The 13739-nt window shown below is 39.2% G+C and overlaps 1 protein-coding gene across 2 annotated transcripts; it reads right to left on the bottom strand.

Annotated features, from left to right (window-relative positions):
* Window positions 1-3130: 3130 nt before the first annotated feature.
* On the bottom strand, window positions 3131-13739 carry C4BPB (complement component 4 binding protein beta). 2 transcript variants are annotated; one of them, XM_033197455.1, is made up of 6 exons: window positions 13380-13739; window positions 12334-12507; window positions 10990-11166; window positions 6160-6253; window positions 4516-4630; window positions 3131-3335 (listed from the first exon to the last, which is right to left on the bottom strand). In XM_033197455.1, exons 1-6 carry the CDS (start codon window positions 13435-13437, stop codon window positions 3195-3197), a joined length of 759 nt encoding a protein of 252 aa, XP_033053346.1. In that variant the 5' UTR covers window positions 13438-13739; the 3' UTR covers window positions 3131-3194. The 2 variants fall into 2 exon arrangements, with proteins under 2 accessions (XP_033053346.1, XP_033053347.1); XM_033197456.1 differs by having other exon boundaries at window positions 12334-12504.

Raw genomic sequence — 13739 nt, 5'->3', positions numbered from 1 at the left:
TCTGGCAGATTTTTCTCTCAAGATCACCAAATTGTCACATTCCCTCTCAGCAGATGCTCTTACCTCCTACTTTACTAAAAATCATTCTACCTTAGCTTTATCAGTGTCAAATTTTCCCTCCTATTCACTCCTCATTCAGAGGAGAGTTGTTTCTTCTCTTCCTGCCTCATCTTCAATGCATCTCTCATCCTGAAATGTCCCTTCAATTTTGCCAATACTGTAAATTCCACCTTTCTTCTTTAGTGTGATGCTGAACTTCTCAAAGGTATGGTTTATTCTACCTGCCTGTTCTTTCTCATTCATCACTCCGCCTGTTGCTTTCCCATCTGGCTTCTACCCACTCTTCTACTGACATGTCTCTCTGAGGCATGCCCTTAGGTCCAAGTCCAAAATACCTTTAATTCATTTCTTATGATCTGTCTGCAGCCTTTGTCACTGTTGATCATTTCCTTTCTGAAACTCTTCTCCTTTGGCTTCCATGACACTAAATTTTCCTGATTCCTTTAACTTAACTGATTTCTCTTTCTTAGTTATTGTTACCTCCTCTTCCTCTTTCTCATTCCTAAATATAGATATATCTCAGGCTCTTCTTTTAAAAGAAAATTATCTTCGCAGTTTTAATGATCTTGCTTTCTGTCACAACTTTAACTATCACCAGTAAGAAGACTAGCCAGCACTACGTTATTTCTGATTACTCTCCCAAACTCAAGACTTACTTTCTTGGGTTTTTTTTATTGCTCACTGGACATCTTACAAGCACTTCACCCTCTGCACATCCAAAGAAGAATTTCTTATTTCCTGCAAACAAGCTTCACTTTCTGACCCCAACTTTTTCTGACCTCTGGTTCTCAGGAATAAAATTTCAGATTCACTTTTGAACTCCTCCTCTCCCTCACCCTTCAATGTTTGATTAGTTGGCAGGTTGTTTTGATATGAGTTTTGCAATACCTCTCGTGTCTGCTGCTTCTTTTTCATTTCTGCTGCCACCAAACCAGTTTGGGTTGATAGTGCCTCTGGTATGGACTATTGCAGGAGTCCTTTCATTGGTTTCTCTTAGTTCTTTTCCCTCATCGACCAATAATACAACCAGCATTGTGAGAGGAATCTTTCTTTATGTTCTGTCCTTATTACTTCCTTGTTTGAAAGGCTTCCATGTCTCCATGGTCTGACTGCCAAAAAACAAGTGTAAATTCTCTGCCTACCAAAAGCAAGTGTACATTCTCTGGCATGTCATTCAAAACCCTCCATAAACTGACTTTGACTTATCTTTCCAGCCACCTTCTCTCTCACCAATTTCCATGCTTCATCTAGGCCAGTCCAGGCTATGTGCAAGTTCCTAAACATATCCCAATTTTTTTGCCTCTGTGCAGTGCCTTCTAAAATTATTATTAGAAATTCATTTTACAACATCAAAAAGCTTTAAGAGAATAAACACCTATAATTCTGCATTCTAAGACAATTGTTTTTATCTGTGCCTATTATTGTCTAGTTCTTTCCCACAAGAATAAAGGTTTAACATAAACGCAATCGTAAGCCCTTATTAAATATTCTGTTTTTACTTAAGGTTATATGTTTAAGATTTTCTACTTCCTCATATTTATCACTGCATAAGTCTGCATTACATTTGAAGTACCAAATTTATTCAAAATTTTCCTAAGAGTAGACATTTCAAATGCTCGTAAGGTCCTCCTAGATAGACAATATATATAAATAAGAAGTAACTTCAATTTCAAATCATTTTGCTCCAGTTAGATTAATCCTAGGAATGAATTTACTTGGTTAAAACTCTTATTATTGGCCAGGCGTGGTGGCTTACGCTTATAATCCCTGCACTTTGGCAGGCTGAGGCTGGCAGATCACCTGAGGTCAGGAGTTTGAGACCAGCCTGACCAACGTAGAGAAACCCTGTCTCTACTAAAAATACAAAATTAGCCAGGTGTGTTGGTGCATGCCTGTAATCCCAGCTACTCAGGGGGCTGAGGCAGGAGAATTGCTTGAACCCAGGAGGTGAAGGTTGTGGTGAGCTGAGATCGTGCGCCATTGCACTCTAGCCTGGGCAACAAGGGCGAAACTCTGTCTCAAAAAAAAAAAAAAATTATTGTCTTACTCCATTTGTCAAATATTCTTTCCATCAGGAATGAGCTCCTTAATCTTTGTCTCCAATTCTCACTCACTTTTGAAGGCCCAAATAACTGTGACTTCTTCCTTGACGATATTCTTGCCTCCTCCTCCCAGACAGAAGTGAATCTCCTCTCACCTGAGCTCTAATAGCCCACTGTAGTCTGAAAAATGTTTAGTTCATTCTAACCACTCTAAAAGAATGCTATGTGTGTGTCTGCTAGTAGACTCCAGGGTACTTAAGAGTCCATCTTTTATCCCCCTTCATAACTCTACCTAGCGATTTTCCATTATTTCAAGCTGGCTTATATATTTTGGTTGCATTTTATCCAGATATCATATGTGTTCCAGGTAGCAGTCAGAATGAGAGGTGGGAGAAGCTTGTCACACCAGCTCAGTATGACATCTTGATTGAAAGCCTTAGGATTCTTATTCCTTCTACCCTCTAAAAAAGGACAATTTAAGTAAAAAATAGTTTAAAATTTTTGTTTCTAAAAAAGAGAAGAAATATATTCACTTGTGTTGCACCATCTCTAATCTACCATGCAGGACGAGGTTTCATTCAAGAGGCAGTAAGCGATTTTCCTGCAGAAGACTTGGAAACCTGTTTCCATAAGCCAGATGTGGGCAAGACTGGGAGGAGAGTTTGGGTCTTAGCTCTCCTTCTGTCCCAGTGTGTCATTTTTAAGGATGTAACTATTCTAAACATCTTTTCCAAAATGGAAGGTTAATTTTTGCCTAATAAGTTGCAGTTAGTTTTGGTTTCCTAATTCATGGTCTCGTGTTAAAAGACAGGGTACCCTCTCGGCTGAGATCAGAGTTTTCCCATTCTCCTTACAGACTGGAAATTAAGCCCTCTATGCTCCAATAATATGTTGCTAATTCTGGCCTTAGACAACCACTACATTTGGCCTTTTCACATTCTGAGAACAACACACACACACACACACACGGTGCATTATACAACTGCAGTTGGCAATTTCAGCCCAATAAGAGGTACATCTGAAACCAATTTCAGAACCAAGAAGAAATTTTATTCATAGGTTTATTTCTATTACATCTGCTCAGCTGCAGTGTTACAACAATTTTGCCTTCAACTCAGCTTTCTTTAGCTCCAGAGAATATTTTAGCTCCTCCATTGTCATGCCACTTTCCTTTAATTGTTGCATAAAGTTCTCTATGGCTTCACAGAGGTCCTTATGCTCCTGAAAGGCAAGCTGAAGAAAGAAAATATTTTACAAGTGACAACGTAAGGACTGAGACCCAGCTATATACTCTGAAGCCAGTGAGCAGCAGTTAGCTCTCTGAATGGGGGCTCAGAACCAGGCTAGCTTAAGTAAAGATTTGGGTTTTCAACATGATGAATCACTTATATCTTCTGGCTTAAATATACTTATTAATATTATCCCAATAATAAAGATGTACTAAAAGAAGAATCTCAATGAAAATGGATCTGTTCAGTGTTGTTTGTTTAGTTTTGGAGTCTAGAAGGATTTTAGAGACTTTTCCAATTATCATGCATTGTGCTTATGTGCCTTGCTCTATAACAGGGATCCCCAAACCCAGGGCCACAGACCAGTACTGGTCCATGGCCTGTTAGGAACTGGGTCACACAGCAAAAAGTGAGCAGTGGGCAGGCAAGCAACGCTTCAGCTGTATTTATAACCACTCTGCCTTGCTCACATTGCTGCCTGACCTCCACCTCCTGTCAGGTCAGCGGTGGCATTAGATTCTCCTAAGAGCGTGAACCCTATTGTGAACTGCTCATGCGAGGGATCTAGGTTGACTCCTCTATGAGAATCTAATGCCTGATGATCTGTCACTGTCTCCCATCACTCCCAGATAAGAATCTAATGCCTGATAATCTGTCACTGTCTCCCATCACTCCTAACTAGATGGGACCCTCTAGTTGCAGGAAACAAGTTCAGGGCTCCCACTGATTCTACATTATGGTGAGTTGTATAATCATTTTATTATGCATTACAATGTAATAATAATAGAAATAAAGTACATAATAAATGTAATGCACCTGAATCGTCCCCAAACTATCCCCACTCTCCCCACTCCCATCCGTGGAAAAGTCATCTTCCATGATACTCATCCCTGGTGTCAAAAAGGTTGGGGACCACTGATCTATAAGGCACATGAGACACCAACTTCTACCAACAGGGTCTCATGAGGTATTTGTGATGATGGTGGCGAATGGGAACTTCCAACTTCCATTTACAAAAATGTGAGCTAATAGTTTGTGAGCCCCTTCTATAGCCAGGCCAAGGCCAACCCATTCAAAAACAAAATATCCCACATTAAACAGATATATACGGAGCATATGCCAGGAGTGATGCCAGGTCCTGGAGATCCAGCTGTGAACAAGATAGACACGAGCCACCTACTTACAAGTGCCTTCTCACACTCTGGTTTGGGAGCTTCCTGGATCAATTTGCAGACTGGAAGTGCACTGCTCCACTCCCCATCAATGCACTGCTGCTCCTGCATGCCCACTAAGTAGTACCTGAACCGAAATTAGAACAATGCTTAGCTTTTCCACTTTCTGAATTTGGTAATGGAGACTGGTTTTGTGTAGTTGTTTTTCAGTATTTCATGCTGTGATGGAATCCACCTCCCCGCCCTTGAGCCTCAATGCATGCTTAAGTTATCTCGGTATTTCAAAGCAGTTCAAAGTAAAACCATTCTCCTGGAGGTGGGGAGGACTCAAGTGAAGAGTCAACCCATAAAACATGGAGAAGTGTGAGATTCTGAATGAGGTGTTTACGCACACAGGTTTTGGGTGGGGAGAGTGATAGAAGCACTTTATCATTCAATAACCTAAAAAGGCATCTGGCATCTAAGCTCTAGAAAGGAGTAGAAAGTGAGAGACAGCCTGCAAATAAATCTCAGCGAAGGGGCTAAAAAGGAGCAAAAGCTTTTAAACAGAAAAACATGAGAGTTACCTGCAAAGTGTATTGAAGGTATATAATGAGATTGAAATGCCAGTGAGGCCACATGACTCTGAGTTAATTAGGGGGCTTTAAGGATCTATACACTAAGTCTTTATATTTTTGCACTTCCGTATTTGTTTTTTAGCATTTATATTCTCTGATTTTTTTTTTTTTTTTTTTTTTAGAAAAACATATATTTTAGGCCAGGCATGGTGATTCATGTTTGTAATTCCAGCACTTTGGGAAACCAAGGTGGAAGGATCACTTGAGCTCAGGAGTTCAAGATCAGCCTGGGCAACATAGGGAGACTCCGTCTCTACAAAATCCTTAAAAAATTAGCCAAGCATGGTGGTCCATGCCTGTAGTCCCAGCTGTTAGAGAGGCTGAGGTGGGAGGATCACGTTAGCCTAGGAGGCAGAGGTTGCAGTGAGCTATGAGTACACCACTGCACTCCAGCCTGGGTGACAGAGGGAGACACTGTCTCAAAAACAACAACAACCAAAAAAAAAACCCATACATTTAATTTATTTATTTATTTAGTTTTAAAACAGAGTATCACTTCTCCACCCAGGTTGAAGTGCAGTGGCACCATCTAGGCTCACGGCAACCTCCACCTCCTGGGTTCAAGCAATTCTCATGCCTCAGTCTCCTGAGTAGCTGGGATTACAGGCATGCACCACCATGGCCAGCTAATTTTTGTATTTTTAGTAGAGACGAGGGTTTTGCCGTGTTGGCCAGGGCTGGTCTTGATCTCCTGACCTCAAGCAATCCACCCACCTTGGCATCCCAAAGTGCTGGGATCACAGGTGTCAGCCACCACACCCAGCCAAACCCATACATTTAAAATAATTTATCTTGTCTTGGTAAAGAGAAGAAAGAGATACTTGCACTGGGGTAAGTAGGATACTTTAGTAGGATCAGTCCATCTTCTAGGGATTGAGGAGAGCTGGCAGAGGGCCAAAGCAGTTCTCAAAATCAGAATGAGCTCAGAATCCTGCAGCAGTAGGAAATCAGACGACCAGGTAGACACAGGCTGGGTTATTCCCAAAAATAATGCTGCCAAGGGGCAAGATCTGGCACTTGACAAGCTGTGTTCACTTACCTGTCTTCACAGTAATAACTAATGGTGGATCCTAAGGTGAAATTATCTCCTTCAAAATAGCCATGAGCTGGATTCCCAGGAGGGTCACAGTCCCCTGACAGAAAGGAGTATAGAAGTGACAGCTGTGAGGGCCAGGCATGCTCAATGAACAGCACCCCTAATTGCAGCTGTTTATGCCAGCACCTGACATCCTCAGAGCAACACCTGTGGGATCTTGAAACATGTTCTTCATTCATTTCCTTCTCTTCTAAATCATATTTGTCCATGGGAAAGAGCTTTCCCCCAGCTTATCTTCTGAGTTAGTAGGGATTTGGGAGTATTATCTGACTAGCAGGAGCTCAGGGAAAGAAATTTTAAGTTGTAGAGAAGCTAATCATTAACATACAAGAAAATAAAAATTGGGCCATAGGTGAAGGCTGAAGAAATAACTCCATGAGAGAGGAGATGAAGTGTGTGAGCTCAAATGGAAGCTGACATCCCCTGGATAAGAGTTGTGAAGCATGAGTGTATTAGTCCATCTCACATTGTGATAAAGAAATACCTGAGATTGGGTAATTTATAAAGAAAAGAGGTTTAACTGGCTCACATTTCTGCAGACTGTACATGAAGCATGGTGCTGGCATCTGCTCAGCTTCTGGGGAGGCCTCGGGAAACTTACAATCATGGCAGAAGGCAAAGGGGGAGCGAGGCATCTCACACAACTGGAGCAGGAACAAGAGAGAGAGGGAGGAGGTGCTACACACTTTTAAACAACCAGATCTCATGAGAACTCACTCGCTGTCACGAGGACAGTACCTAGGGAGATGGTGCTAGACCATTCATGAGAAATCCACCTGCATGATCCAGTCACCTCCCACCAAGCCCCACCTCCAACACTGGAGATTACAATTCAATATGAGATTTGAGCAGGAGCACACATCCAAACGGTATCAAGGAGAGTATCAGAAAAAGGGGAGAAGGTGGGAGCAGGGGCTCACACCTGTAATCCCACCACTTTGGGAGGCCAAAGTGGGTGGATTATCTCAGGTCAGGAGTTTGAGACCAGCCTGCCCAACATGGTGAAACCCAGTCTCTACTAAAAATACAAAAATTAGCCCAGTGTGGGTGAGTGCCTGTAATCCCAGCTACTTGGGAGGCTGAGGCACAAGAATCGCTTGAACCTGGGAGGTGGAGGTTGCAGTGAGCCAAGATCGTGCCACTGTACTCCAGCCTGGGCAACAGAACAAGACTCTGTCTCTAAAGAAAAAGACATAGGGAAGAACATGGCTGGAAGGGAAGAGGACGAGTCTGTGGAACTGTGGAAAGAAAGCAGGATGATGTATTAGGAGTTGTTGAGTCTTGATATTGACTCTTCCACTAGCTATGTAGCACTAAAGCCATTTTGCACCTCTTGGCTTCCTTCCTAATATTACAGATAAGCAGGTTAAATAATGCCATCTCTAAGGTCCCAGTCAGCTCTGAGACCACAGGACACTAAACATGTCGATCAAAAATAGTGGCTAACAATGATTATGTTGGTGTATATTTACTGAAAAATAAAAGTCTTTTAAACAAATCGTTGAATAAAAACAGCAGATCATGAAAGAGTATATATAATATTATTTTTGTAAATCATGGTTACACAAACATAAGCACAGAAGAAAAGTATGTAAAGTTATATGCCAAAATACTTAATGCCCTTATCCTTAGATGGTAGGCTTGTAGATAATTGGTCCCATCTTTTATTTTCTATATTTTTCTACAACAAAGGTGTATTAATATTACATATGCAGTTAATACACTGTAATTTTTTAAAGCTCAAAGACTGAGCTCAAAGGCTGAATAGAGGAAAGCAAGAAGAATTTCCAGGAGTTTTTTGGGGGATTCCAGTCCACCAGAGTTCTGGTAACTTTTATGAGTACAATTTTGAACAAAAGGAGACAATGTGGTAAACAGAAAGAATAAACAGAAAGAATATGGTTTATTCAGAAACCTAGGGAGCTCATCCTAGATTTAGATAATGAAGTGACATAAAAAGACAGGGATTCTGTGGTTAAGAGCTAGAATAGAAACTACTGAATTAAAATAGAGTAAAACAGAAAATATTTGGAAGAAATAAGGAAATACTTGAAACTTGTGTCAAGCTAATGACATAAAATGATATTATATGCATGTAATTTAACTGTATATATAATAGTATGTGTATGCATGTTTTAAGTAACCCCAAATTCCCTCATGTAAGAGCATATATAGTTCGTGCTCTTAAACTGTCTGTCTTTATTATTTCTTTCTTTCTTTTTTTTTTTTTTTATTATAGAGACAGGCCTCACTATGTTGTCTAGGTTGGCCTCAAATTTCCGGACTCAAGCTATCCTCCTGCCTTAGCTTCCCAAGTAGCTGAGACTAGCTGGGACTGCAGGTGTGCACTTCCATGCCTGGCTTTTATTATTTTAGTAGCTACTGCCAAAATACATCCAAATAGTGATAGCACTTTACACTCTCACTGACATAAATGGTTATTTCCTCAGATCATGAATGATATTAAATTAAATCCATCTTTTCATTTTTTGCTATTCTGCTCAATAAAAGATGTATATCTAATTTTAATTTCCAGTTCTATAATCATTTGTAATGTTCGATATCCATTCATATAATCAGGAAATAGAAGTGCTGTTTAGGGCCATTCTTTTGGAATTGCTGTCCTTACCTAACTTTGCTTATTTTCTATTGGGTTGTTTATTCCTTACTGATCTCTAGGGGATCTTTGTTTATTAAAAACATTAACTCTTTAACCATCAAATATGTTGCAAATACTTTATTCAAGTCCATTATCTTTTAACTTTTATGATGTCTTTTAGTATGTAGAAGTTTTTCTTTTAAAAATTTAACTAAATCTGCCCATTTTCTTCCTTTATGACTTCTGAGTTTTATGAAACTGCTTAGGAAGGCTTTCCCCATCCCAGTGCAATAAATATATTATCTCATTTTCTTTTAATGATTTAATAGTTTGGCTTTTTATAGTTATATATTTAAAATACTTTTGGAATGTATTATGAATATGGTGTGAGCTACAGCCCTAACTTTGTCTTCTTCCAAATAGATAATTATTCCATTACCATTGAATAGACTTTTCCTCCTGATTTAATCTGTTCTACTTATCTGTACCTATACTTTGCTATTTTAATGACATATAATTTGTAGTACCTACAGTTTGCCATTTTAATGCTATTGTGCTCATAGTAACTTTGTAGTACATTTTACTATCTAATATGGCAAGTATTCCTTTCCCTTTGATCCAGTCAAATATATACATCATTCATCATTTTCCCAAAAAATATTTATAATGTTAGATGTCTACCTTACCAGAGGAGATTCTTTAATTAGTGTTTTTTTTTCCATATTTTTGAATTTAAAATTCTGGTAAGCATTGCATTATAATACTAAGTCTACACATCCAAGATCACACATGTCTTTTCTTTCATTCAAGTCTTGTTTTTTATCTTCCAGTAAATTTTCATATAGATTTTGTGAATAGAACTATTTTTACATTTCAATTTCAACTAATAATTATTAATAGAAAATAAAAACATTGATTTTTTTCAATATTTATTTTGTATCCAAGTATGTATTATATATTTTAGTAGAATTTCTTGGATATTTGAAGTATATTCTGCAAATAATGGCATCCTGTGATCCAGCAATCATTTTAGGAATCTATCCTATAGAAATAACATAGTAGCCAGGCACGGTGGCTCACACCTGTAATCCCAGCACTTTGGGAGGCCGAGGCGGATGGATCACAAGTTTAGGAGTTTGAGACCAGTCTGGCCAAGATGGCGAAACCCCGTCTCTACTAAAAATACAAAAATTAGCCAGGCGTGGTGGCAGACACCTGTAACCCAGCTACTCGGGAGGCTGAGGCAGGAGAATCACTAGAACGTGGGCGGTAGAGGTTACAGTGAGCCAAGATCGCACCACTGCACTGTGGCCTGGGCAATAGAGCAAGACTCCATCTCAAAAAAAAAAAAAAAAGAAAGAAAGAAATAACAACGTAGACGTAAGAATATGTGTGTGTATAAAATACTCATTTCAGCATTGTTCCTAATAGGAAAAACGTTAAAATAATATGAGAGCCATATAATAAATTATGACATACACATATGCAGTTATTAAATAGTCGGCAATAGAGCTATATGGACTGGTCTGGGAAAATGGTCATGTACATAGTTACATGAAGAAAAGCAATTTAAAAATATGTATAGTAAGTCCCATTTCTATAGGTATATTCATATATATACATACACGCAAAATGGCATTTAATGCTTATTTAATTTAAATATTTCATTTGTGTGTGTTTGTTTTAAATGTCTGTATAAACATAAGAAAAAGTCATGAAATAAACACACCTAACTTACTAACTCTGAAAGATATGAATTGTAGTGATAGAAAGAGGGTCTTTAGCCTCTTGTAGATAATTTTGCAATAGATGAGTTATGATCTTTTCCCCCTGTTTTGTGTTTACTTTTCAAACAAAGACCTTAAATCACTGTCTTGAAATTGAAAAATAAAATAGTCAATGCTCCAAACTACCCTGCATTAGACCTAGTAGGACAGGACCCCTATCTGAGAAGGAAAAAAGTGTGCTTTGGATGCTGTTCACTGCAATGGAATGTATTCTCTTGAGGTGAGATTTGGTTCTGTGAGCTCCACTCGTTTCATGGCTGTCTGCTAGATCTTAAGCCTGTCCCTGATACAAAAAAAGAGAAAAGCATCCCAGGGATGTGGCAAATGTCTAAGTTTACACTACTAATTAGTGTTTTGGGGATTCTTGATGGCTTCTCTTGTACTTACTACTTTTGCAGATGGGAAAGGGAGGTGCCCAGGTGTGGTCCTCTAGACACTGGCTCCAATTGCTGCCCTTGAGGATGTAGTGGTCATTGCACTTAAATGTGATTTTGTCACTTACATTCGCAGGCCCCGAGGTACTGAACTCGCCATTCAGCAGCACAGGATCAGGACAGTGGCCCACTGAAGAAGAAAATAAGCAATAATCTGAAAGGGCAAGGCTGAAGGCCAACACAGCAAAGGCCAGACCTCATCAGTCTTCAGTGAGAAAACAGCAAATTAGAGCTAATACTGCACATTTTTAACTGGGTTAAGTACCTGGTACTGCCATATCAATGCAGAATGAAAAAAAAGGAGGAGATCGGCCTAAGTACATTAAAAAAGAGCTTTGTCATGCACAAGAACAACATGAATTGGCAACTGAAAGTAATTAATTACATAACTGAAAGTTACCAATAGTATGTTTATTGTACTGTTATATTAAGCATGGCTCAAAATTCATGAGCCTATGTTTGAGGCAAGTATTTCCTTCCCTTTCATCCAGCCAAATATACACTTACTTAGCATTTTTTATTTTGTTGTGCTTTTTCCCGCGGCGTGGAAAAAGACAGGAGAGAATGCACAGGGATATGAGTTTGGTTATATGAATGAAGGATCATAGTATCGGTATGCTCTACTCTAGGTATACAAGAGAACTAATGCAACTATTCTTTTAAAAACTAGTAGTAACAAATAGAATATGGATTAATTATTCCCCATCTCCACAGAGGATGTCAGAAATGGGTTTTGTGACCTTGAGCAAATCAGCTGGATCTCAATTATCACATTGGTAAACTGAGAATACAAACTATTCCCAGTTCAAAAGTTATATGATAGGTGAAATAAAATGATATGATGTACTTTCTTCAAAATAATAAAGTGAGGGTATACATGAAACAAGATTAGTCTTGTGTGGATAATTGATGAAATTATATGATGAATCTCTATGAGTGAATTTGACTCTTCTGGCTTTTGTATATATTTTAAATTTTCCATAACATAAACATTTTTAAAGCAGTATAAAGTTAAACAAATTACAGCAAAAAAAAAATAGTTCTAATATCTGGAAGAAATTATTGCTTTCCCATAGAGGGAATTGATTCTATTAATTCAACTAAATTAATACTGATCAAGATCTGATCATGGAGCTTCCAAGAGAAGCTCTTCCACTAGAGTGCTTTAAAAGAAGTCTCCTAGAAATTGAGAATTTTTGTTTTCTTATAAAGTTTTACCATGGCCTATAGGAAGTAGGATGTGAAGGAGTAAAACAGGATATCAAGATGGGCAAAGATACAGAAAGATCTAACTTACAGCGGCACTCAGTAGTGGTGTTATCCCACTCCTTAGAGGCATTGCAAAAAAGGGTCTTCTTTCCTACCAGGTGGTAGCCCTTGATACAAACATAAGTCCCCAGAATCTGTCCTTCCACCTCCTTTGCGATAAATATGCTATTATTCACTGGAGGAAGTTCTGGACAGTGCTCTGCTGGAAGGAAGAAGAAAACAGATCCATTTGGCATATCATGTGCTGTCAGGGAGCCTTTATTAGATTTCCCCATCCTCGTGTCTTTTTGCTGGATTATTGATCCTGATTCCTGTACTCTTCCATGTCCATGTACATCCATGTCCTTCCCTTCCAATGGATTTCCACAGATTTCTTTTTTTGTTTTTGTTTTGTTTTGTTTTTAGAGATGGAGTCTCACTCTGTCACCAGGCTGGAGTGTGATCTCGGCTCACTGCAAACTCTGCCTCCTGGGTTCACACCCATTCTCCTGCCTCAGCCTCCCGACTAGCTGGGACTACAGGGGCCCAGCACCATGACCGGCTAATTTTTTGTATTTTTAGCAGAGACGGAGTTTCACCGTGTTAGCCAGGATGGTCTCAATCTCCTGACCTCGTGATCCGCCCACCTTGGCCTCCCAAAGTGCTGGGATTACAGGCATGAGCCACTGCACCCGGCCAGATTTCCAAAGTTTAATTTCCAAAAGTATAACAGGAATTTTACTCAAATTTCAGCCACAAGTTATCCACTTCTAAACAAATAGTCCCCTACCCAAAGAGCGGTCCTGGAGTTTATAACAAGTAAGACCTCCCAGGATTTTGAAATTGGTACTCTTTTTGCTCCCAGAACAGAAAGGGAAAGTAAACAGTAACCACCCACTTCAGAGATCAGGGTCATCATTAAATGTATACTAAGCTCCTATTGAGTGCAGAGCATTAGGCCAATTTGAGATTTTTTCAATAGAAGAATAAATATTAGAAATGTAAACTTCCTTAAAGCTCTACACGGAGTTCCTCAAAACCCCGCAAACTGACACCAAATGCCTGGTAAGCTGAGTTGAAGGAAAGCATACGTACCATCTGAAGCAGAAACCCACCATGCAACCATAAGACAGCACGCATACCAAAAAAACATCTGGTGATCAAAGTCCTCACCCCAGGCTGGAATTTCCCCAGCCCAGACACCTGGTTTGAAAAACAAAATAGATCTTCTAACACTGCTTAAGATCAGCCCAACCACCTCCTTTCTAGAGAAGAGGTTATATTGATTTCCCCTCCCTGAAGAAAACAAAAAGAAAAAATCTTATGACAGGAAATCAGAACAGTTGTAAGGAAGCTGGTATAGGGAGGAACTGCAAAAATACAAAAGGACGATAAAAGAGCTGCCAGGTTTAAAACTCAGTTTCAGAAATTTCCTGGTTTCTGGGAATGCAAATC

Source organism: Trachypithecus francoisi, unplaced genomic scaffold (genome assembly GCF_009764315.1).
Source record: "Trachypithecus francoisi isolate TF-2019V2 unplaced genomic scaffold, Tfra_2.0 Lachesis_group5, whole genome shotgun sequence".
Lineage (NCBI taxonomy): Eukaryota > Metazoa > Chordata > Mammalia > Primates > Cercopithecidae > Trachypithecus > Trachypithecus francoisi.
Note: the sequence above shows the minus strand (reverse complement) of the source record. Positions and strands in the feature narration are given on the sequence as shown.

What these genes read in the sequence shown, in the direction of transcription:
- C4BPB (XM_033197455.1), bottom strand. Translation starts at nt 13,437, where the DNA reads ATGTTTTTTTGGTATGCGTGCTGTCTTATGGTTGCATGGTGGGTTTCT. An exon ending in CTTTCCCATCTGCAAAAGTA is followed by an intron (nt 6,254 to 10,989) that starts GTAAGTACAAGA and finishes CCTTTCTGTCAG; the next exon opens with GGGACTGTGACCCTCCTGGG. An exon ending in CAGAGTGTGAGAAGGCACTT is followed by an intron (nt 3,336 to 4,515) that starts GTAAGTAGGTGG and finishes TTCTTTCTTCAG; the next exon opens with CTTGCCTTTCAGGAGCATAA.